The 26,436-nt window shown below is 37.8% G+C and overlaps 1 protein-coding gene across 1 annotated transcript in view; it reads left to right on the top strand.

The window, feature by feature from the left end:
* Positions 1 to 508: 508 nt before the first annotated feature.
* LOC106642584 (zwei Ig domain protein zig-8-like) overlaps positions 509 to 26,436 on the top strand; it is a 58,913-nt gene continuing 32,985 nt past the window's right edge. Inside the window, exons 1-3 of the mRNA XM_089590956.1 lie at positions 509 to 723; positions 22,412 to 22,578; positions 25,740 to 25,950. Coding sequence (XP_089447082.1) covers positions 606 to 723; positions 22,412 to 22,578; positions 25,740 to 25,950 — 496 coding nt within the window. The 5' untranslated portion in view covers positions 509 to 605. The remainder of the gene's footprint in view (positions 724 to 22,411; positions 22,579 to 25,739; positions 25,951 to 26,436) is intronic.

The following is a 26,436-nucleotide window of genomic DNA, read 5'->3' as shown; positions in this document are numbered from 1 at the left end:
TGCGTTTCCACACGTTGCTTTTTCGAGACACGAGGCGAAATGACTCAATTTTCATTCAGCGACCAAATAAAAATATTATTTTCACCATCTCGAGTTTCGTGTATTGGAGGTGTACGAAGAGCAATTTTTCAATTAATTGACTCGTTGGGTTGAAAAAATTAGCCTTGCGTGTTTTTTCATCCACACGTTGTACAAAGTACGTGCATAATATCTCGTTCATTTGAATTTCTTACAGCTCCATGCTCGAATAGTATACTTACTATGTGCGATTGCACTCCTTGGGTAAATATAGGCCTATCATCGATTTTCCTTCATGCTTGATCTAGTTTAAAATTCATAAGAGTATTTTTTCTTCGTTTCTCGAACACGAGTCGTAGGTACACTTCTACGATGACATATATTTGAACTTTTTCCAAGCGTACTTTGCTCATTAAAACTCCTTAACTGCTGTTTTTTTTTTCGATGCCAATTTAAGAAACACATTTGTTTTTCAGACGAAAAAGCTCGTTGCACCATGTTGAACAGGCAAAAGTAAGCTCGCCGTTGGAAACCACAAGACTGGGAAGTTGCTTGTCAGTCTGATTGTGGGAGAAAAGGAATGTGAAATGTCTTGGCGACAATGGATCGCAAGAGGGGCATTGTCCGGAAGCCGAACGAGTAACGCTGGAAATGGCATCTCACGTATCATGATCGTGGTCATTTTCTACGCTGCTTTTTTCTACGGTGAGTTTGATCATGACACCATTATAATTGTATTTTTTAGTTATGACCTACTAGTAAACAGTTTGACCTCTAATATAGTCTAGGTTTTATGTAAAAATCATATGTAGCCGTGATGGTCAAATAGTTTATCTGCATAGTAATATAGTTTAAGGTTAAGCACTTTTTCATCCAAAACGGCTTCTGTTCTTTAGTGGAGTCTATCTTAGAACGAGGAGAGTACAATGTTACAATATAATAATTAGCATTTTTTTAAGTTTTAATGTCTTAATCAGAGATAAAGACTCATGGCACATCATTAATGATGGAATTGCCAAAAATCAGTAGTAATTTCGTGTTTAGTCAGACATGCACTAAAAAGTGATTGTCTCAAGACAACTTATTATTATATTAATTAATAATAGAAACTTGTTATTTTCTTTAAAAAATCATAAATGAATATTAATTAATCCATAAAAGAATGTCTAAATAACAAAACTGAACAACAAATCACTGACGCTTGAATTCCCTAATTCCTCTATATTCAATGTTCATGCAATATAGATGAACCTTTGATAAGTTATATTAAGCTTGACCATATTAACAATTACTAAAATGACAGTACAGATAACATTACGCTTTTCTCCATCACTGCCTTATCTATCCCAATGTCTTATAGTTATCGTGTTTCATGATACGTATGAAAAATCAGTAGTAATTTCATGTTTAGTCAGACATGCACTTAAAAATGATTTGTCACAAGACAACTTGTTTTTATATTAATTAATAACAGAAACTAGTTTTTGTTTGAAAATCTATAAATAAGAATAAGTTCATCCAGAAAAAAATTTCCAAATAACAAAACTGAACAACAAATCACTGACAATTACACTTACGCTTAACTTCCCAAATTCCTCATATATTCAATTTTCTTGCAATATAAGATAAACCTTAAATACGTCCTATTCAGCATGATCATATTTACAACCACTAGAATGATAGTACAGATTACATTACCGCGTTGAAACATAAAATTAATTAAAAGCTTATTATCCTACGTTGCTGACTTGTGTATATAAGCTGGTGCTTGTGCATAAAGGCTTTTTACATCACAAGAATAACTCGTTTATTTAGGCTCTTAGAGTGTTTTTTAAATTTATATACAGTATATGCCACGTAAATACGGCTGATAAATATTCATCAATTTATTCGCCCTTCACGAGCTATTTCAGTAACTCGTCAATCTTCTGGAAATAAATTTACGTTTAAAAAGCTTACGTTAGTAATCACTGTACTAATCTTGCGTACATTTCATCTTAATTGGAATCAAATAGTATAGCAAAAAGGGAGCCACGTGAGTACATAAAAATCGTCTAATGGTCACACTCACGAACATGAAAAAACGCTGGAATTATGAAAAACAAATTATGCATAACACATTACATTCACACATTGTCGCCATACTTTTACACTCAATTTTTCGACGTAAACAAAATAAAGTAAGTATTTTTCTAGCTGAAAGCGTTTGACTCCTAATCAAAAATCCTAAAAGGTTCAAACTAAAATGCAAAATGGAAAAATTAGGGTTCTCTCGTGAAACTCAAGTCTCTAGTTCACGCATTGAACAAAGTATTCGCAGGGCGTAAACATATACACATAGGCATTGTCGTCATCGCTTGCAGCACAAACACCTGGCCAGATATGCATTATACTGACGTTAAAAGGCCGTAGGCGGTAGATGAGTTTAGCCAGCGCGCGATGCCTTTTGCATCTTGAGCAGTAGAGCCTTTTACAGCAAAGTTTTAAAAGACCTCCAGGTGGTGCTAGCTAACTACCTTTTCACGTTAATTAACCACGAGTGGCCTCTTCCGAGGAAGTGAGATAGGAAAGAGTCCAATGCCTCTTGTAACTCGCACCTGTGTATCGCTGGAGACCAAATATTTACTCTTACGGTCCCAGAAACTTGTGAGATTGCCTTCTTTGCGAGGCTTCTTTTGCTACTTCGTTCACCTTACATTACATTTTAACGTTTAAATCTCACGATTATACTCGCAAAGAGAAATGAGATCAAGGAGGTAAGATCCTAATATTATGGTATAACTTATAGTCCGTATCCTATTTTTATGCACCATTCCACAGTAATAATAACAACAACGACAGTGCCAGAAATGAAGAGGTGTCGAGTTTTAACGAAACTCTAGAATTTGAGGTACAGCATCCCACGGGACGAAAGCGTTTTTTTAATTTACCACGTAAGCCTTTTCGTTTCAACAGTTTTTCAGTCGTACATACTAGCGTTAAGCTTTGTGCTCGTAAATAATAAATGCAGCTTCTGTAATGCCTACATAGGAGTTTAAAGTATATAGTGAGGGTTGAGCAAAATTCTCTTTGACACAGGGCTGTATGCCACAGGTTACTGTATTTTTGAGGTGATGAAAGTTTAGTGTTTATTAGTATCGGATGATTTTTATTCTAAATCTCTTATCATTTAATAATAACTTTGGCTTTCAATGAACAAAAGTCCCTAGTTTTGAATTTTAATTATAATTTAACGAGGGCACGACATTGCTTACAGCTACTTGCTGTGAGCTCAAACGGTAACCTAAAACGTGCTTTAGTACATATGGATCAAAAGAAGTGAATAGGATTTTTTTATAGTTTTTTTTTTGTCATCAAATAATGATTGGTTAGTTTTGTTGCAATGTGTTCTCCGGATAATTAATATTTTTTTTTTTTAAAAGTTCTGTAAATCAATCAAAATAAACACACAATTATATGAAAGCCTTGGATCACCTACGAAAGAGGTCACGCGTGATATCATACATTTTTCGTGATCAAAGAGAGAAAAGAGTGAGCTTTTTGAAAAAAAAAAAAAAACACAAAAAAAAAAAAAACGTAGCCGTCGCACTTGTTCATTTGACGACTTACTTAGTTTCGGACCGTAAACGTTAAAGCGCGTGCCAGCTCGAGCACAATATTGCTAAAGGCAACCGGCACTCGATATAGTTATCTGGCTCTTTTCTTGTGCAGTTCACTTCCTGCTATCTTCCAGGAATAGTATCCTCAATTGCGCTACTAAGCTGGCTTTGTCTAGAGTTTTTTTTTTTTTTTTTTTTACTCTTATGGCAAGGCCGAGGTGTATCGTTTTAGAAGCACCTTTTTTCACTGATCATGTAGAAACTTTCTCTTGATGGAATTTTGAAGAATGCGATTTTTCAAACAAGGAATTTGAATTGATTGTTATATTGACAAAAATACAAAGACTTAAACTTCTTTGTTATACACATTTTTTCTTTAAACTTTATTTCCAAACGAATGTGCAACAAATAACAATGTCTCGTACTGACAATCGCGACTTCCAGTAAGTTTTAATTTGTTAATTAAAATTGCCACTTGATGCTTCTTTGCGATTTTCCGGCTTACAAACAAGCCTCTGGCCTTTATTCATCATTATCCATTTTTCTATTTGTACCAATAATTCACACAATCGCGAAAAAACACTTCCGTCCTTAAACTGTCACCATCATCCACCCCGTACACAATAATGCATTTTCATCCCGTTGCAAAAATCGTGCAGTCCATTATATTATCTCTCTTTGTTCATAATTTTAAAGTTTTGTGCCATACTTTAATATTGCTTGCAGTTCATTTTTATATGTGCATAAGAGCTTATAGAAATTTTCAGAATTCGATGAAACCAATTCAGAAGATATCTTTTATACGTATATCGAGTCTTTTTACTTCTAATTGTGGACTTTTTCGAGACATTGAACGTATTTTCAGTATAAAAATAAGCTCTGTATTCTGCTTAAGACATCAAACAAATGCTCAATAAATATAATAAATTTAAAACTTTTTGTAATTGTAAAGAATTAATATAGACAATTTATTACATCAACCTTAATACATTCAAAGCTCACGTCAACGAAGCACGATTAACTTTTCAGCAGTCCATGTTATCACCATTAATCAATCACAAAGCCGGGACTAAATTATTTGCGTAACTTACAGCTCCACCGGTGACACAGCCCTCCCGTCACTCAATTATACAACGCGTATTTTCATTAGTCTTATCAGCAGGTAACCACACCTTTTGACTGACGCTCATCGTGCGAGCAATAAAGGGAGGTAGAGAGAGGGACACAGATGGTGAGATCAGAAGCGTCGCTCGAACAACCAACGCAAGTCCGATGAGATATCAGCTCAACAGGACGAGCTGTTATTAATACGTCGGAACGATGACAATAACCACACTGGCAGTGAATAATAGATTGAAAATTAATTACGAGACAGGAGCCATTAATTAACAAGGAGGAAGAGTTACGCACGTACTTGGGTTTTCAATTAAAGTGTGTAATTTGCATCGTTAAGCACGAAAGGGAATTGATGTGTATTCTTTTGCCATCGTCAACTCTCCCCTCGCCCCTGAGATAAAAGTTTCGTGGATAAATTATACCAAGCAATGGAATTTCACGAGTTGAGAAACTTAACGCCGGTGTGATAAATCCTCGGGAATTTCAAACTAATTAAACACCATTGCGTGGAGGTTGATTTTCAATTACCCTGCGGCCAAATCGAACGGCAGGAAAGGAAACAGTAGCGCGTGTACGTACCTTGTCCCGAATATCTCGCATTTCGCACATTGTATACTATTCTGAAATTACGTAGGCGAATTTATTACTTGGTATGCGGATCAAAAACGAGCTGGTATTCAGAAACGAGTCGTTTCTCACTTAAGGGAGGGTAAAAAAAAAGTTTGCTTTTGATTTAGTCCCAGCGGGGGAGGTAACGCACCAACTTTTTCATTTCATTGTTATTTTTTATAACACCCATCTTTACGGCCCAACTTCTTGGCAACTTTTGCACGATTTATGAACGTCCGAAGCTGCTGCGCATTAAAACAGAGGGATTTTACATTGTTGAGGTTAAAAGGCTCGTCAGTTAGGAGCAGAGGGTACTCCTCACATTTAGCACATTGTAAAAAAAGTTTTTCTCGCGCAAATGAAACTTTTCCATAATGCTCGTCCTGACGAGGGAGTACGTATACAGTTATGAATGATGCATCATAATTTTTTACGATTCAAAACACACAATGCTCATCTTTTGAATCAGTGGACAACTGAAACTTGACGATAATCAACTTCCTTGTGAGCACCCTGCAGATGTTTTGTCTCGACCAAGTATTCGTTGTTACCCATTTTATTATTCCTCGGCTTTCATCAGACCGATAACTCGTGACCAACTCTGATAACTGAATAATAGCATTTAGCGTGAGAGGAAGCCACTCACTTGGCCGTTTAAACTCAATTCCAAACGATTCTGGGCACCGCAAGCGCGACTTCCATGCATATTACCTGATACGGCCATTACGCATTCCCTCCCTGGTTGTCCCCTAAGACGCTCAATTAGCCAAAGATGGCGTGTTGATTCAAAACGGTCTCTCTGGACTTGCTTTCTCTGCATATTCCTCCGTACGTAAGGCTTCTACTTTCCGGACATCGAGGGTCAGAGTTGGAAGTATTGGAAGCAGATCGGATTACCAATCGTCAATCCGAGAATCGATACAGTGGGGGACGATTGAAACTTTGTTGCTTCCGGTGTGAGAGAGGTGGAGTCCGATAATGCACTCTCGGCTCGAGACAACGCTTCGGATTTCCAGTGGGAGACTGACGCTGACCGATCACGTGGGGAACTCGTGTGTCTTGGGCTCGGATTGCATGGCATGTGGTGATTCTTCAAAAACATGTCGATGTTATGTCTCAAACGTCGCAGGCTTTTTCAATTTACTGTTACGTACACGATGGTATGGGGATTTCTTTTTAGAATTCAGAATGACTGAAACCCATATTTCTTTGCCTAGTTTTCGTCACCAACTTTTTTTGTGGCTACTGGAAAGATCACATGCATAAAAAATCAGTTCAGCTTTCCTTAATATAAAAATACATACTTTAGCAAGATTGCAATCGTTTTAAAAAATAATAAGATATAAACAATGTTATACAAAGTATTCGGTTTGTACATTGAAACTTGAGAGAAATTTCTGTAATCATTTCGTATCCAATCATCAGAGAAATATTATTGTCAGAATAAATAATTAATATTATTGATTATATCACAGTTATTTGATACGACTATTATCACAATCCCAGTACTGACTTTATGTGAAAATTTTTATGCCAGAACCAAGTTTTGGTACAATCGATAAATGTGTTTTTAAAAGTAGGAGTTTCCTTGGTAAAGTCCTTTTTTTTATGGACTTTTTTCATTTCATTTGTAATTTTCTATAGAAGCTCATATTTTTGTGAATCAGTGATGAAAATGTATTTGACATCCAAGGAGTTCTTTGGAGTGTTCTGTTTTGAAAAATGATCGCTGTTTATGCAAATTAGACGCGCATTTTTAAGACGACGCCCCTGCTTCATTGCTTACTTATCCATCTTAGTACTGCTTCGCCATCTTTCTCTCTCACCAGAGTTTGCCATCCCCTAAATTCAGGTGAAGTTCTGATCATCTTCTGGCTAGGTATAAAAGTGGTTAAGGTGCATTCTACCGTGTGATTGTGGAACTTGTTGTCCTCTGGACAGACGGTTGCTCGACACCAAGAATAAGAATACGATAAATTACATCTTCATCACCACGGCCTTTAGCCAGTACGCTTGTGGATCTAGCCAGTTCTCAAAAAATAAGTGTTACCACTTTAACTGGAGTCAGTGGGTTAGCTTTCATTGTGTTAATCTTGTAACGACTTAAGTGCAGAATTAAATTCTGGTAGTAAATTTATGAAATAATTTATTCGGAAGATTATTTGTGTTTTTCGCGATGCTACGAAACTGTTTGTTGAGTTTAAGTTTGCCTAGGAAAGTGATGAAATCTGATTACAAGAAGTAATAAAAGAATCAGTAGTCTAACAGAGTTTTTTTTTATATCAACCGCTCGTTGAAAAAAACTGCCAACTCAGAATTACAGTAATGAAACACTTCACTTATCGTAATGCTTGTAGTGACAGAATCACTATTTAATTTCTACCTCAAGAGTAGATCCTTCAACAACGAATTTTTTATATTTGTTCTTAAGTGATGAAATCTTCAAGTTACATGGTTTGATTAATTAATTTGTAGCCATTGAGTCAGCATGAATAAATATTTTATTAATCACGTCAAAAAACAATAGCATCTTCCTGGGTGAAATCGAGATTGTTGTACAACATCAAACGTACATAAGTAAACAACCAAATGCATGCAAACTCGGAGAGAGATTTGTGTATCTACGCACGTCTCTGTTGGAACCTCGTTGTCTATTATCCATTGTTAACGGAGATCCCATGATATTATACCATTTTTGAAAAAAATTTCGTGCATCCGTCCGCACCACCTAAGACATATTTATTCCCGCGTGAAGGTGCTCAAGGAAAACTTTAACTGACCCCGCATAAAGTTGTGAGAAAACACCCACAGGCGACGGCCAGTGCATGAAAAAAAAAAAAAAACATGCTTCCAAACTTAAAGTATACACAATACACATAGACGCCTAGATACAGCGGAACGAGACCAGGTTTGTCGTTCACATAACGCTCGTGTCTTCACGGTTCGAGTCTTTATTGAAACGCCGTGAAGCTGCGTTTGTTTTAAAAAGCTACAACCTTGCTCTTGCTTTGGCAGCTCCTCTTCCTCTCCAGACCGGAGTCTAGCTGGGAGGGAAAAGCTCCGAGGACACGAGAAGGACGAGTAGATGGAGGTAAATATTGGAGCGGACGAAAAACGGGGGGATAGAAAGTTGATGCATCGGCGAACGCCCAAAGAGTATTTCGTACATTGGCAATAAGACGAGGGTCGTTTTTAAATTCAGATCGAGAGGTGTACGAGAGGCTGGTGGAGGGACAGTTGTGTGGGTGTGTATTTTATACGGAGGACCATTGGCCGCGCGCCAGAGCAAAGCACAATATGTACACATGCTCTTGAATCTTGTCGTCGGGGAGGAGTAGTCGTAGCAGCTCCACCTTGACGAGGCAGCACCGTTTTATGGGGCATCGACTTTTTTCCCCCTTAATTGACGTCGTGCTATATATCCACCCCCCCCGCCCCTATTTCTCTCTTTCGCGCGGCAATAAAAAATTTCATTGTCGGCTCTCGACTTTCCCTCGACCTCCCGTCCGCGAGCTATATACGTACGAAGATGAATCGATTCGCCGATGGAATTTAATTTTCCTACGCTTCGTTCCCTCCCTCTACCTCTGACTACTCTGGTTTGGGCGTTTTACAAAAATTCGATGATAAAGTTCATTCGGATCGACGTCGTTTCTGGGAATAATTAATGAGCTCGAGAGCTTTTTTTCCCCTCGAATTAACATTTTTCGGGCACCAGGTTCATTACGTGCCTTGGTCTAATTTCCCCGAATACATTATAATTCAAAGTTCAACACGAAGATTGGCACTTTGACATCAAATCAACCCGCGTATTAGAGGGGGGTTTGGGAGATGTAATATGGTAATTAGTAATGCTGAAATAAAGCCGTACAGTGAATCGCAATGGGTTTTGTCCAGTGTGTAATGCCACTGTTGATCATCGAGGGCATTGTTTGCGTGAAATGTACAATGATGAAATAAATTTTGTGCCGTTGAAGGTGCCTGTGTAGCTTTGTTGGTAATTTAATACTTTGTGAAAGGGCTCACTGTGAAATCCAGATGTGTGTTAAAGTATACGTTTAAAATGTGTAATCGAAATTTCTGTTTTTATAACGTGTATTATAGTAGCCTTGATAAATGTTTTAAAGAAAACCCAATCGATGCTCCTTAAGCGATTTCACCTATTCTATTAAAGTAAACTATTATTTTTCTTCAATTATCGACATAAGACGGATGTTTAGAGTAAACCATCTGTGACAACCTAGTTTTTTCACTCCATAGGTTTCCTACATCGATTTTTTCTTGGTTGTTCTTAAAATTATTATCCACGCCACCACAATGTGCTTCACAAATAACAACAAAACAAAATTTTAACTACACACTTTAACACGCATGGATTTACAGTGCTTAGAGTCCGGATGAACGTACAAAAAAGGTTTATTTGGAAATATACGTATTTGTATCCGTCCAAAGGTGTGTACATAGTCGGGCTCATATACATAAGATGAAAAGCTGTGTCACCACGATTCACGTTGATGGTGGATGTTGCGAATATTTTATATCGTATAACGATCGGGTGACGGCGATAAAATGTTTCCATCGTATATACACCCAACACATATATACTTATACGAGTAGGAGCCCCGCGCTTCGTCGCGCAATATCTCGCTCGAGTATACTTATATTCCGTCTTGTCGATGGTCTCATTGATCATTTTTAGGTGATTCGTAGCGAGATTTTCCTTCCTCGTATAACCCCGTTTTTTTCCTCCGTGGAAGCGGTCGCTTATTCTTCAGAGCCATTATTAAAATCGGTAAAAACGGACAAGCGTCTCCGAAACGGAGGGAATTAAGGGTCTCCCGTGTCGAGTCAGCGGATTTTCCTGCCACGCTATCGAAACTTTTATTGCCTTACCTGAGCAAATCGCTCCTCCGCCCGCGCAACTTTTTAACTTTGGCCGCGAAACAGCCATATCGTAAAGCCATTTTAGAAAACACGCGCCGAAAGAAGGCCGCTTTGCACAGCGTCTCGGGGCTCACGGATTACGCTTCAAACGCTGAGGCAAAGTTTTGGTATCTTTGTTCTCGTCCGGGAGATTGTTACGTCACACACAACAGCGCGGTGTACTTACAGGTTGGGACAACTTTCTTGCCAAGTACTTTCACGAGAGAGGGGAGGGACAAATTTTTTCGAGGATTATATCCCTTGCCATCTCGTGGATGTAAAGGCGACTCTTGAAGAGTCGAGAAATTTGTTTGTTGACAAGGCCATTTCGTGGTGATGAAAATTTTCAATGTCCAGTTTTCTCGTTTGTTCATACCATTCCGAGAGAAGAATAAGTAGGACTTAAAATTACAAGCTTAATTGAGTTTGTTGAATTTTATTTGGAGACGAAGAGAGTTGTTTCAATGAAATGCGGAAAATGAAATTCCGAGTGGCCTTGCAGAGAGACGACGACGCAGGCGAGTTGAATTTGACCTAAAATTTTGTTTCAGCTTGGGGGGAGGGGTACACTATACCGGAAGGAAACTACCTCTATTTTCATCCTCTCCAGGGATGATACGGTAAATCGAGCATGAAGCTAAAATTTTTAGTACTCGTTATTAATACACGCGGCGAGTCGCATATACCAGAGCGTAGTTAGACGCTTTAGCCACTTAGTATATTTTGATACTCCCTCCTGTGCCTCTCACGCAAAAACACATGATTTATTCATATTGAAAAATTACACCCCCCCAACCTCTGATGTTTTGACGTGCTCTTTAAATAAAATCGTAGCTAGATAATGTTTTTTTTCCTCCTCTGTTGTGTTAACAAAAAAATTTTGTCACTCAGTTTGGAAGGATAAGTGTTTAAATAAGCAATCTCGCTAATGCATTTTTTTCACTGACAGAAGTAAAATGTTACGAGCCATAGTGGCGCAAAACGTCGCTCGGCTCGGCTCTAGTGCACACGTGTGGCAAAGGCGTTAATCAAATTAGCCCAGGAAGGTGAGATGGTACGAGTGTGCTTGAACTGCATTTTTTGCAAGTCACAAATCACATTAATCCGCTAATGCAAGAATTATGTATCCGTGCGTGATGTAACGGCTTGAGTGAGAGATGCGGCGGAACACGTATAATGGAATAGTTTCGTAAGCTGCTTCAACTTCACTGGTATAAATTTCCTAAATTGAGCCGTGTATTTGATTACGTGGCTTTTTTCCGAATGACTCCCTTCAATAAAGAAAATTAGATTTTTTTTGCAATGAATAATGGTCCATTGGCAACATAAGGACATTTAAAAATAGTTTTGGTAAAAAAACCTGCTTGAAACAAGCCAAACTCATGAGCTCAACACGTTCCAAATATAGTTCCACAGCAGGATAATCACAGGATAATCACGGATACACGGATATTTTTGCTTTGTACTCTATTCGAATGTAAAGGTAAAGCAGTAATTATCATCACAAGCTATTATAAAACAAAAAAACTAGAGCATACAAACAATGTAAGTGAATAAAGTTATAGCATACAAAAAAACATACAAACAACGCAGATGTCTAAAACTCAGTGTAATAAAATTGAAAGATCACAAGAATTTTGCTTCGTTTCGTTCTGTTGGATGAATTATTGAATAAAAAAAAAAGTATCATTGAAATTTCGGTAAAGAAAAAGACCTTTTATAAAATGTTCCCCTGAACCAATCGAGGCCGTATTCACCACTAAAGTCGTTAAAGAAACATGGAAAACCCTGCGGTACTTCTCTCCCGAAATGATGGACAGCAGCAACAACAGCGGACGCCTCAACGCAGGACAATAAACACTAAATCTGCCAGTGTATCCACACCGAAACATCTTTATCGCACGAGCTCCCATAAAACTTTGGGTTAATATTTCATCGGCCAACAATACACCGACTCGACACAGCAGAGCACATCTATTTTCTTATGCGTCCACCCAAGTGCGATGGTTAAATTGCCCGAACAGAAGCGACAGCGGTGTGAAAGGCCAAGTGGCGCGTAAACCGCTGCACGGGGTACGCATACACGGCGAAATATCGATTTTGCGGTGACGTAAAAACAATGAGCGTCAGGAGGGTAGGGAGAGCCGGTGGGTCATCGTGCGGTGTCCGCAGAATACCCCCTCCTCTCCGGAAGAACGAGGAATCCGAGTTCAATGTGAAGTCGCCCCAGTCTCGAGGAGACGATGTCCCGCAGAGCTGAGTGAACGAAAAATTCCACCTCGTACAAGCTACCCTCCGTACGCCCCGTTGAAATTAACGATCTTTCCCTCCTCGGCCTTTTAACTCCTTCCGTGCCTTCTGTTCTTCATTTTTTCCTCTTCATTCGGCACTTTAATATGTTTTCACCCCATTCCCGGGCTGGTTTTATTTTGAGGTAATCGTTCCTGAGCTCTAAGCAGCGTTACACGACAACTGAGCGATGGTAGTTCTACTCACCAAGTGTGCTTCGTGTACATCGGGCTTCCTTGTGTTTTCGAGGCGTGATAAACGACGTGCCCCATCGTTTCCATTAATATTCTTTGTTACCCCTGGATCGCCCGAGTTTTTCACAGCTCCGGGGCTCTTTGTCATCATTCAACGAGCCCTCGCTGAATATTCATCCCTTTGGCCTTACTCGCTCGGCGAAGTATCAGGAGAAGTAAAAAACACACTCTACAAATATTAATTATTTTCCCTTCAAATGTATTAGCTGAAATTTAACGTGTTTGTTGAAATTCCTGTAAATAATCTATCGTGGAAAGGGGGCAGTGATAACGTTGCGCTCGAATAATTTTCATGATACGGTATCCAAATGTGTTGAAACAACCGAGTAAACAGCGTTACTCACTTTGCGGGGAAGTGCGTTAGTTGTTTTCCATGTTAAATGCATTTTGCCGCACGAACCAACCAACTGTGCGAGCTGCGTCAACAATGCAACCATTACCTAACAAGTTAATCATTTTTCGGATGCGGCAGACGAACGAATGTTTAACAATGTTTATCGTGATGATTGAGTCTACTTTTCGACAACTACTTTTAAGGGCCGTTGCGTAATGCAAAATTTGTTGGATTAGTTTGGAAACAATTAAATATACAAATGACCTTGGAACGCGGTATTACACACAAAAGCAATTTTGTACGGACATATGGTTAAAATTTCACCCCAGAGTTTGGATTTCCAATGAAACGTACTCCGCACGCCAAACACTCGCCAGACACGAACTACGTACAGGTTGGTAATTGATACAATTACAATATTAGTTTCAGCCACAAGGAAGCTTCGTAACCATCCGCGGACCGTCAAATCGAATCAACGTTAGCGCTAGCCGCAGACCCTCGCTTGACCACACAAACCATCCAAACCCTTCGGTATCCCGATCTGGTGGTACGTACGTGCTCGCCGTCAGGTTGATCCGCAGAAGTATAGCGTATTGACGTAGCCTTCGTAAACATCTCTGTGTAATTAGCTGCATCCGTGTTGTGTAACAATGAAGCACTTTTAGTATTTTTTTAAAAAGCTCCTTTTTTTTCTTTTAATTGGAGCTTTTTCGAAAGAGTGGCTTTTGCTTCTATTTTACTCGTCCAAAGCCTTTTAGGTTGACATTTATCTACAAATATTTATCTACTTCTTTTGCTCCGAAACTAATAACAGATACATTTTTTGTTTGCCCTTTTTTTCTTATGAAAAAAAGCCATCGTATTTATACCAATGTACTCGTTAAAATTTCATGAAAATCCGAGATAGCTCTTTGTCACCGTCGAAAAGAAAGGAAAAATAATTTCTTAACCAATTTATTCCAATTAAAGTGCAGTTAATAAGTTTGTTTGCGAAACTAATTGTGCCAGCTTGAAACGTAGAAAAGTTTTTAATACTTAAACTGTACTCTTATTTATCACAGCATTCTGATTATGTACTTATTATTAATTTTCATATTTCTAGATCCACTTACTTCCTAGTTCTCAGCATTGATGGCTGGTAATTTGATCAGTTTTGGTAATTATCTCAGTGGCTTTTTAAACAGTGTTGTTCTTTTCACCTCACCAAGCTTGTTGTGCACAACTTTACAAAGTCTTAAGCTATATTATTTATCTTTTGACTGTCACTTAAAGTGCAAAATCAATTAAGTAGTCACAGTTTTGTAAAAAGAAATTAATTATTACTTGTGATCATCAATTCACTGCATACATGTAAATAATAGTCGCAACTATTTATCTTCTGCCTCCAAACATACAGTTGTCAATCAATAGATCGACCAACATATCCATTAGATTACTCGGTTTATCGTGAAGTATATATTGTTTGATGAATCGAGTAAACAGTTGTCGATTTCAAATTTAAGTTGTACGTAGAAAAATAATATAACCTGAACAAGAAACTCAAGGGACAAATAGAGCCAGAAAGCAAACAAAATACAATTAAAAGAGGGCTCAACTTCGAAAGAGACCTAAAAAATTAATGCGGCTCTTCGAATTGATGTTTTTTGTTATCGAGTTAATTAACGAGGTAAACTCTCATCTTTCTTTACTTATCGATTTTTCTAGACATCCACTGAGTCCGTAGGAAATGTTTATTACATAGGGGCAAAATTACTCGGAAACAATACAGTAGCAAAGTTGCAAATACAGTACAGAAACAACAACAACAAAACAGTAGGTTGATCGTACAAGACCTGTTTTTGCATAATTAGTTCTTTTGCCATCATCATAATCATTAGCTGTGGGGGATCCTCCCACAACTTACAGTTTATCTCATGTCATTATAGTAATTGCACAATATGCGCCACGTGTTTCACGATGCTGTAATGGATGACAGAACACGTACCGTAGTAATTATGTTTTGTATTTTCTGAGAGGTAATCAAATACGCAATGCTTTTGAGCACAAACAAGCCTCAATTGGGGTTGTTTGATAATTTCAAGGGACTAGTTATTAACAATGGGTTTGCTCATCAAGTTTAACAATATTATTAAAGACCACATGTTCGTTTCGTTTAACTATTTTTCGTCATAAATAAAGTTTCTATCTTTTTTTCTGTAATTATATTTTAATGAGAGATGAGGAGTACAAATCATCCAAGCGAATATTTTCATGGAAATCTACAAAAAAAAGCGCCAACATTTTTGGTATTACGAGAGGAAGGTGAACCTTAACGTTTTTCCTGAAAATAATACCCAGGAAATGTTGGGGTTCTTTTCGCATATTGTAATTTACTTGCTCTGAACATGATGGTTGTATGCCGAGAAGACTCGCAACATTTTGCATAATTTTTTTCTTGTTTTTGCATAAAATTAAAATGAGCCATCTCACGCGTGTCTCTCACTCGTTGTCTCATTTGTTTTCATAAATGTCACTCGGTTTTTTTTTTTTTTTTTTTTTTTTTTTTTAAATTCTTTTAAGTGAAAAAAATTCTCACTAATTCACGTAAAGATACTCGATGTTTTGAGTAATCTACTCATTGGATGAAATTCATCGGATCAATCTTCCACTATTAACTTTGAAGTTTTGTACACAAAATAACAGACAGCTCCAAGATTTGTGACAATTTTTGGACAGATAACAGCTGACGCACGGCACTTTCCTGCAAAACCCGTGAGGATAAATTTGCGATAAAAGCCCAGACGTCCGCACTCGGCGTAGCAACATTTCTCCAAAACTCCGAACAAGGACCACACGGTTCGTAACAGTGGCTGGCTTGTCTTTGACAAATTTCACCTCCTTCCGGTATGCACAAAAATTCCACATCTTCGTTTTGTTTGAAACTAAACTAAACTCCCCTTCTTGCTAGCTCGGAGTGAGAGTTTCACGCGCTCTCGGCTTGCAGGCACTTTGACCGAGCTCATTTCCTTTATTAATAGTCGTAATGGCCCGGGGACCCCCTTCTCCCCACTACATTCTATTCCCGTCCACCCCTTTTATCCCGCGCCCTTTTTTTCCCAGAGCGGCAATTTAAAGTTTCATAAATTTATAGCGTTAATTCACACTCCCGCGCTCCAGGGGCGGAGTGGTATTTTTAATTGTAAATTCGCACGGGGGGCCAGCAGGGCGCGATTTTGAATTCTCACGTCCACTTTAGGGAAGTGAATCCACCATCCACACGCGACGGTATTTTTCAACCTCACTCCCGTCGGAGTCCACTGCACGCGCCCTATATATAGCTCTTTCCTGAGCGAGGGACAACCACCAGCGCGTGGTTCAAATGAGTTTAGCACGTCATCCATCGTCGCGTGAAATTTATTTCCGCAAAAGCCAGCCATCCCCCTACCGGAGATTCTCACGCATCGCTGAAAATTTTGATGTGTCCGCTTACGATGCGTGGGCTTTTTGAAGCTTTTACGGATGTGTGACCAACCTTGCGGGCACTTTGTCAGTTACTTTTGAAAATTTCTGTGTTCTAAAGTCACAAAAATCGTAAACGGTGTTGGTGTTCTTTAATTTTACTTAATAAAAACAATATTGCTCAACAGGTCAATTTGACGTTTGAGGTCTATTAGGCATTTTTCAAAGATCCAGAGAAGGTACTTCTATGGATTGGTTAATATCTACAGTTCCAAACGATATAAGCTCTGGTGTGAAAAGGATGAGTTTTTCAATAAATCAAGAATGTAAGTGTCAAGCACGACATAGCTGTTTACATAACGAGAGCGAAAAAAAAAATTTTTTTCCTACAAGTAGAGATTACAGACTCGTCCGAGTCACCAGAGTTACCGAGAGCAAGTGTCAGCTGATCACACAAGTCTGAAGAATGAGTGTCAACGCATAGCACTAAACTTGGTTACTCATCCTGAGGTGAGAAAAATTTTAGATGGTTAAGTAGGCATGTAGACCACTGTGGTGGAATTATTAAATGAAGGAATACTTATAATTAATTAAGTAGCCACAAAAATACTGTATGAATCTTTATAGAAATAAATAATATCATCGCACTGTGGTTATAAACCACCAGGTCAATAAAAAAAATCCAATTATCCTTTGAATATCTAAGACAGTCAAACTGATGGACAAAGAACAATATTCTTAGGTAAAAGTCGTTCTACGTTTTCACATGGGGGTGTTTGCTCATACGGTACACTATTCTAGTTGCTTCCCAGCTCTTTTTCAACCCGTACACCATCAAAATCAATTTCCAAGTGACTCTCAAACAGAATATGCACAACGGCAGCCATGCATGAAATAAATTGTCTTCCAACTTGTCTCGTACCCTGTTGGGTAACTGAAACATACACTAGTGAAAACAGCAAGCTCTTCGTCACACAAGCCCAGAGGCAATCTCGATCCCTTACCCAACGAAATAACTCATACGCTTAACTCACGAAAAAACGACCCGGCACGGTATACGAACGCCCAGAATGAAAAGTTTTATCCAGTGCATCCGCCTATCGTCCCGCACAAGCTCACGCGCGCATCATTTCCATTTTATTACCCGCGTGCGAGTACGGTTTTAAGGGCACGTAAGAAACAAGGTGCTCGTCGAACCGCCATCGCAGCCACTACCTCGCACGCAGATTTTATCCGCAAAGCTGAGCGTGGGGAGAGAAAATCGCAGGCCAGGGGAGACGGATGCGCAAAGCTTTTCATACAGGAAAGCGCGTCCTTCACTCTTACGAGAGATTTTATCATTTGTGGGTGCGCGCGCGCTTGCGATGCAAGAGCGTGGCTGGCAAGTTTATGGTAATGCTTTATAGGGGCGCAGGGAATTTCGGATGTGTGTATGTAACTGTTGACGATATAAGCCGAGCTTATGCGTTTCGCAATTTTAAGAGGAAAGTGGTTGCATAAAAAGACACTTTTGGAGAAAAAAAAAGTCCGCGGGAGGATGTATTATCGTGAGTGCAATTTTACGACTCCATTAAATTGCTTCCCTAGCTTGGAGCTTCCCAAGGCTGAACGCGCTATGTATCTTTTTAATTTACACTTTGTCTTTTTCATCATCGCTTTTAGCCGCTAGTGCACCCAAGTTGTGTATACGTACAGCTTTCGCACGCCTCTCGAGTATATTTTTAATAAACATTCTCAAGAAATTACGTGGAAAAGCAAAAACATTTCTCCTTCGTTCACAATGACTATTTTTGCTTTTAATGCCTCCGTATACCCTTTCAAGTTCACCCTCCAAAGCTTTCGAATGGAGTGCTCGCTCCTTCAGGGTGGATTTAAAGCAATTTACACGTTAGAGCGAACGTCCATTCGTAAGTATATTTTTCTGCTCACCTAAATTGCTGGAATCTACGTAAAATACCGAGGGGGGGCCATCTTTCTTACGCTGCTCTTTTTAAGCGCCCTCACCACTCCGGCCCTGAGCATCATGTGGAAGAAGGAACTCTTCCATTCCTCATTCCCTGCACTTTGGGGAAGCAGTGTGTATTATGTTCTCGCCCCTTCTCTCGCTTTTCTGTTTGGCCTGCGTGGAGGTTTGAGTGAAGGAGATGGATATTATCCTCCCCCTTGCCCCCTTGCCGCGTCCACTGGTGTCATGATTATCTTCTTTTTCCTCGCTCTTGCCCATAAGTACGATACGACGGCTTCTTTGTTAAGGAAACAGTAGAGGAGGAAGATAATACAAGAGCAGAGTACAATGGACGCTGGCGCATCAAAGATCTTCTACCCGTGACTCGAGCAACATTTAACGCTCATCTATTCTGCTTCTAGATAATTTCCACTCCCGTTGTCTGTGGTCCAGAAAAAGTTGGCATTAAACCCGGTGCCGTTGAGTGCTTAATTCTCCTGATACGCCGTACCACTAAGACGATATGATCGACGTAAGTTCGTACAATGAATCGGGCTCTAAGTCAAGAATGTGATTCCTTTAAAGTAATTTATTGGTGAAAGAATTCTTCCAAAAACTCATTCCATGACTCTAACTTGGGCATTTGCGGAAAATATTTAACATTAGACAGTGTATGATTGCATTTATCGTGAGAATATTAATTCTTCTTGGAGATTTGAAGTATTTTCAAAGTAACTTTAAAACTAGTTAAGACCACAGGGGTGTCAAAAGGTGCCACCAATTGAATATTGTATGATAAATTGGCCATTATAAATAATGTGTGTGGAGTTTTTTCTCTGCTGAAAACAAACGCAACCATGTGGTTTCCACTAAGACTCTTTCAGCACATTTGTTGAAATTTAGATAAATCTCCGCTAAGATTAGTATGCAGTGGATTTATAAAGACAAAACAGTTTTAATGAAGGCAAAGACGGTGGAATGAGCCTAATAGGTTGTAGGCACGGTTTTTTGGTATGCGTATGAAATTGGCGTCTTTGACGATAATTTGAAATGAAAGACAATCACTTTTTTTACCCTCCCTTCCACCCTTCATTGTATTAACTCCCTCGTAAATTTTTCTAACGTAGCTGAAAATACTTTGACCCGTAACTCTCTCCAACAACAATACCTGCGAGAGTACAACTGATTTCAATAACGTGTAAGAAGGTCTAGGAAATAACACACCATTCTAACTGTACGGGTTTTCCGCAGAGAGCACAAGTACGTAACGAGTAAAGCATTGACAGCCCAAGCCATTCTCATGTAGATGAGAATTTGAATTTCCTCCCCGTACAACTACACCAGGGGCAGGTTTTACGTTACGAAATCGCGCTTATGCGCGCGTGTATGCAAACGCATCCGGGCGAGCGTCTCACATGCAAATGCGTCCCGTGCTCCTCCTTTTAACCGCTCAGCCAAGAAGATACGATTCTATCAACTAAATTTAAGCTCCGTTACATCCCCAAGAGGATGAATTTCCTCATGCTTGGTCTACGATCACGCTTTCCCCCTTTTTTTTTGCTCTGGCTCTTTTTAATGTGCAGGAATATAATCAAGACCATCCATCCTGATCGTACATGTTTTAACAAGTCAAGTGATCCAAGTTGTTGAGGGTCAAAGAAAAGTATTTTAATCTGCATCGTTAATGTTTATTGGAAACTCCTGCGACGAGGTATGTTGCAGGTGCTTATCAGCACCGTAAAGTGTGTATATACGAGAAGAGCCTCGGTACGCGTATACACATACCTATATGATATACTGGCATATTTATATACATGTATATGAGTAAGGGTGCATCGAAAGCAGATATTGCACATGTATTTGCCGCAATGCAGATTTGTTCATGGGTTGCGGAGGAGAGGCAGTGAAGGTGGTGTGGCATGCACACGTATATTTTCGTGTATACGTACATGCGCGCAAAACAAGGGAAAGAAGGAGGTTTCACGATACATGAGCTCGTCAATTTATCTTTCACGACTTAGCTACCTTTCTATCCTCCGTCCGTCCGACTTTTCGCAAAGTCGTATCCGTTATGTATTTCACGCCTTTTTCTAGTTTGACATCATATGACTCTGCACAGAAACAGAAGACAATGATGTCGTATACGCACGTCATATTTTTTGCTTTGTTCTCTACTTTTTTTTTTTTTGTAGCATTTACGTTCGATTGAGCTGTAACTGCTTATCATTTATTGAAAATCGACGTATCCAACGTTATTATAATTGACATTGTCAAACTATATCAAGCAAAGTGCTTGGGTTGGGTTGAATAAAATATCGTTGGAAACTTAATAGCTCACTTTCGTCCCCTATTTACAAAAGAATATATTTACGTAAAAATTGTATGGGTCTTTGTATTTGAGACATCGCGTATTGATTTGATCGCTCAAACTTCAGATAATAATTCTAAACACAATGGCGTCTCTCGTGAAAAGCATCGTGCTGCGTGAACAGATGAGCTATTCCAGAAGACGCTGCGTCCTTGCCTCCTACGTGCGTAAATTACAGGAGGTCTCACGACTTTCCTTACGTTTGTGTAAATATCTCCAAAACTACATTGTATGATTTTGTTTTGTTTATTCTTGCATGTAAAAGTAGATATGTAGTTGAAAAAACTTTGTTTATCTATGTTTTCCTACAACTCTTGTATTATTTTAACTAATAATGCTTACAAAAGATCTACAGTCTAGAGTTGTTTTATAACGTTACTCACAAATTCGTTAAATTTTTTGAATGAATTACGAGTATACCTTTAAGCAGTATTAATGACTAAAAATAGGGTTTTTCTCTGTTCTTCATAGAATATTCTGTACATCAGCCACTATTTTATTTTGATGAGACTCAATTTATGATGAGTAATGCAGTTATCTTTACGTGAAATAATGAGAAGACGCACGAAGCTGATACCCCAAGACATCAATCAAGCTAAAATTTATTATGATGCTTCGCGAGGAAAAAAAAAACAACCTATTTTTCGGGATCCCAAAGAAAATTAGTCAGGACATTAGATCAAATGATTATATTATAAAAAATATGTATCGTAATTAATAACTTACATGTTACTGTCCATATTTCTGAAAAAAAATACAGAAACATTATTTTTATTACTATTGCAAGTTGTTTAATCCATGATATATACATAAAAAATGATCTATTCAATAATAGAAATGAATAATTGTAACACTAATTTACTAAGTATGCTGGATCATTGGTTTAAAGGGTATGCAGTTTTTAACTCTTGAGTTCAGAGTCTTAGTAGCAACATTAATGGAAATATGGGGGTATTTAAGCTGTATAGTCTTAGAAGTTGTATGGTTCCAGTTAAGGGATTCAATGGATTTCGCAGAGTAATGTGCTGTAATGAAGCAAACAAAAGGATAAGCACAGTTTAGTATGCATTAAAAATATTCCATCTCTGAATTTAAATTTTAAAATGATGCGTTCATACCCTATCCATCCATTTTTAGGATGAGCAAGTACTATTATCTGCGTAAGTAATCCGTATGAACAGGAGAAATTATTTCTTTATCATGTCTATCCTTAGTGCTTCCAGAAAAGCTATTAAACTCGTTTTCAATAATGATTGTCTCATTAATTAATTATCTTATTAACCACGTCAAATAATTTTGCAAATTCATGTTAAAACTTTGCTTTTAGATTCAGAGATTACAAAAATATTTTATACAAATTATAAGTCATATTTTTATTGTACAATGTATAACCATGGAATGGATTTAATCTTATTCTTGTAACAGTTATGTACCCTTTTTAATTTTAAAGTGTTAAATGTAACACACTGTACTGTTTCAGATCTAAAGTTGAATGATTTTTCACTCTTTCGATTTCAGAGGGAACGGCACAAACCTTTCGCAGTTTTAGGACAGATTACCTGCAGGAATGGCCAACACCAGAGCCAGGACCATACTTCGACACAACTGTGCAGTCAAACTACACGGCTCTCGTTGGCAAAACCGCCCATTTGCACTGCATAGTACGAAATCTCGGCAATCAAACCGTGAGTACTTACTACGTTTGTATCACTATCTTTTACTATTAGAGAGAGAAACGATTTCCGTTTACAGAATCGATTTCTTAAATAATAAAGGGTACAAAATTTATGACTCTAAAATAGTTAGTTGAAAGGGAGTTCGAGACGTATACGCAGCCACGAGATTTTAGTAGCTTCTTGTTCGGTCATGAGCGCAAATTTAATCTTGGAGTACATCAGTATGCAAAATTATTGCAAGAGATGGTTTTCCCCCCATTATCTACAAGTGTAATTCACATACAACACAGCGATCTGGTCCCACAGCATGATTTTATTAGACTCCGAGGTTTGGAGTTATAGTTAGAGTTTAAAACATTAACTTACTAAACTTTTAAGAATTGCGTTTTTGACTAATCAATAAAATCTTCAATGACGATACATAATTTAATGGTTGCTCATTAAATAAAAGCGAATCTAATTAAATTTGCAAAAGTCATGTAGGAATTAAAATTTTTTGTGCACTAATCACTGCCATCAGTACATTTAGGTCATGTAACGTTTCGCAAATGTTATGCATAGTAATGATACAGCCCGTAAATTCACCGGTTTAATGAGGAAATTTCAGTTCTAAATTAAATCATCGTTAAAAAGTAAAAAAAAATCTTTAAGAGATTCATTAAATATGATCAAATTAAAATTAAAGTCCTAGTGTTTCAATGCATTTTATTAATACCCTTATAAGTAGAATTAGACTTTGGAGAGACAAAAAAAACGCACTCTAGGTCTTTGGCTAAAAATCCACGAAATAAACCGAGATCCGGTCTGATTATCATTAATCACTCCCTTGAAGGACTTTCCCGCAATTTTGGTAAGTTGCGGTTCCTCCCTCGTTAACTCTTCATATAGGCTTTACCAGCTCTCCCTGTAGAGTATACGAACTTCTTTCCCAGATGCCCTCAAACTGCTCAGTCTCTGCTCTGATTACCATACCGCGTTTACGAGCGGCCTCCCCTCACTCGCTCCACTTCGGAATCGTTTTCGCAGCATTAGCTCTCGCGTGGATGAGATCGCTTAACGGGATTTCGATTTTGCGCGTCCCTGGGCTTGATTTTACGGTCACCAAAGGTGAATATAATGAAGCAGCTAAAACGATCGGGGTGTGGCCGATTAAAACGCCCGCGTGCATGCACCAGAATACGGGGGGTCCTTGCGTTGGTGTCTTGATGCCAATTTGGGAGATGACGCGGATGGTATTTTCTGGCTGTGTCTTTTGATAGGTGCGTCATGTACCCCCCTTTGCTCAGGAATCTTTATCTAGTTTTTATCACGGGTTCGAAAAATACTCTTCTCCGTTTGAACCATGGAAGATTGACAAGTGGTTAACGTTTTTTTATTTCTCATATGATTTTTGGACATTTAGTATGAAGGTAAATGTTTCCAAATATACATGTCAACCAAGTACACACATATACAATACTAAGGTTACGTTGGGTGTAGCAGATAGATTTCATGTATCGTTCTATACTCAACAAATTAATGATGGTTAATGTCTATGCGTATACATTTGCATATGTAAATATACAAGTACATTTTTCTATTAAACATACAGCCCGTAATCAGCTGACAATAGTTTTTTTCAGTTTTTCGGATATTTTAATAACTACGAGTTAAACTGATCCGGAATTTGGTACACATATTTCTCGATACTTAGATTAATTTTGCTGAAAATTTCGTACCTTCTTTGATACTTTTGATTAAAGAAAAAACTACCTTTACATGCGATTAAGAATGGGTTAAGGAAACAACAAATAATACATATAAATTCACAGTTTTAACAAAGATTAAAATTATCTGTCGTGGAAAGGTTATTTATTAAATTTTATTTGAAAAAAAAAAAAAAAAAAAATGTAGTTTATCAAAGTTTAGGAATTGGTGTGAGAGCTCTTTTCAAATACTTTTTGGAATACTGAATAGTTTCAATTTACATTAATCCAGCGCTTAGATATATTCTTAAATTATTAAATTAAAAATAAGTAAGTGTTTTATTAAAAAATGCTTTGAATATTTCACCTTTAAGTTTTCAAAATTGTATGCTTGAGCATTTTAAAAGTAAACGGATGAAAGTAACTAAAGTTTGTGATGGAATCTAAGAATTAACAGTTTTTTCAAGGCATTTTAAATTGGAATCTTGATTCAGTGAGTTTAAATTGAATCTCGGTGCACGACTAGTAAAATGAAGGGAAGACTGTATAAACAGAGCGAGAAATCTAATAACGAAGGAAAAGTGTTACGCAATGAATTGGACGTTCCCTTGAGGGTAAATTCAAAGGATGATGTAATTCGATTGCAATAGCTATGTCCCTAAAGCATATACGATACGTGCAGAGATTAACATTAGTGAGGGACTAGAAGTGGAGAGAAAAAAAAGTGTTACGGTCAATGAAGTTGCGATAGGTAGGTGCTCAGTTAAGTTTTATCGCTCAATCGTGAGGGCAACGGGGCGTGAGCCTGATGACGTATCCTTCCTCCCCCAGCATGAGACTTTAGTGAAGAGTAAATGGGGCACGCGTCTACTTTTTTTTCTTACTTTTTCCTTTTTTTTCTGTAGGTAAAGTCATACTGAACTGTTTTTATAAAAGCTCGAGGCTTACACGAATGCCTGCGTAGACGTGTGCAATAGATGTCACTCTAATGACGTTCCTTTTGGTATTGCTTGTTCAAGGGGATCATGGTCTGGTGCTTTTTTTTACTTTCTTTGAGCGTTCGATGAACAGCGATGTAAAGAGTTTTTAAAGATGATTGATTACGGTAGTTTTATGTCTTGAATTTTTTCACAAGTTCAGTAAAAACTTTTTTAATAGCCCAATCTTGTTGAAAGTGGTTTTTTTTTGTTCAAAAAGTATCGAGACTTTAAAAAAAATAAAATAAAATACTATATAGAATAACAATAGTTAAGAACCTTACACTGTAGAACCATCTAAATGTATGCAGTTTAACAATCAAACAAACATTTAAAGGTATACAGTTGTTCAGTAAAAATAAATGGATAGAATAAGGGTAGCTTCAAAAATAAAAACTATCCAGTAAAGATGAAAATGAAAAAATTCCTTCAACATTGTTTTAAAAAACCTTTTATTTTAAATTCAATACAGAGAAATTCTTAAAATCATTACACTTCATTTTTTCAGGTGTCTTGGATAAGACATCGTGACACCCATCTATTAACGGCGGGGCGTTACACCTACACTAGTGACCAAAGATTCGAGGCTCTGCACGCGCCACACAGTGACGAATGGACCTTGAGAGTAAGATTTGCTCAAAGCAGAGATAGTGGGACATACGAGTGTCAAATATCAACTTCACCACCGATTGGACACCTCCTTCACCTAACAGTTATTGGTAAGTATTGCTAACATCCTTTTGAATTTTAATGGAACAAAACAGGCAGTTGTTAAGAGTAAATTTTTCATAACTCAATGATAAAAATTGATCGAATCTCAAAGCTCAAGCTCTATCTGATTTTCTTACTCTTGTGGTGATAATATGGTTTAAATTATTACTAAATTTATTTTAATTTTTTGTACTACAAAAATAACACAATTGGTATCCATAAGCTTTAGTATACATGTTCATAAAGGTATATTTCATTGAATGTCAGTTTTTGGTGCGAAAATTAATAATTGTTCTTAGCATTCAAGTTAAAATCCAACACAATCACAGACTTTGCTAATTCTTTTCACCGTATAAAGTCGGATCATTAAAAAAAAACAAATATCTTAAAAACTATATTACATTATGTGAAGTGTTACCTACGTAAAGACAGTAAATTTAAGAGAAAACACTTGAAATTTTAAGAAAATCACTTTTTAGTCACTTACGTAAAGC

This window comes from Copidosoma floridanum, unplaced genomic scaffold (genome assembly GCF_036245765.1).
Source record: "Copidosoma floridanum isolate Cflo_tuat_1 unplaced genomic scaffold, Cflo_Japanese_pri ptg000001l, whole genome shotgun sequence".
NCBI lineage: Eukaryota > Metazoa > Arthropoda > Insecta > Hymenoptera > Encyrtidae > Copidosoma > Copidosoma floridanum.
This window is presented reverse-complemented; position numbering and strand designations above follow the sequence as displayed.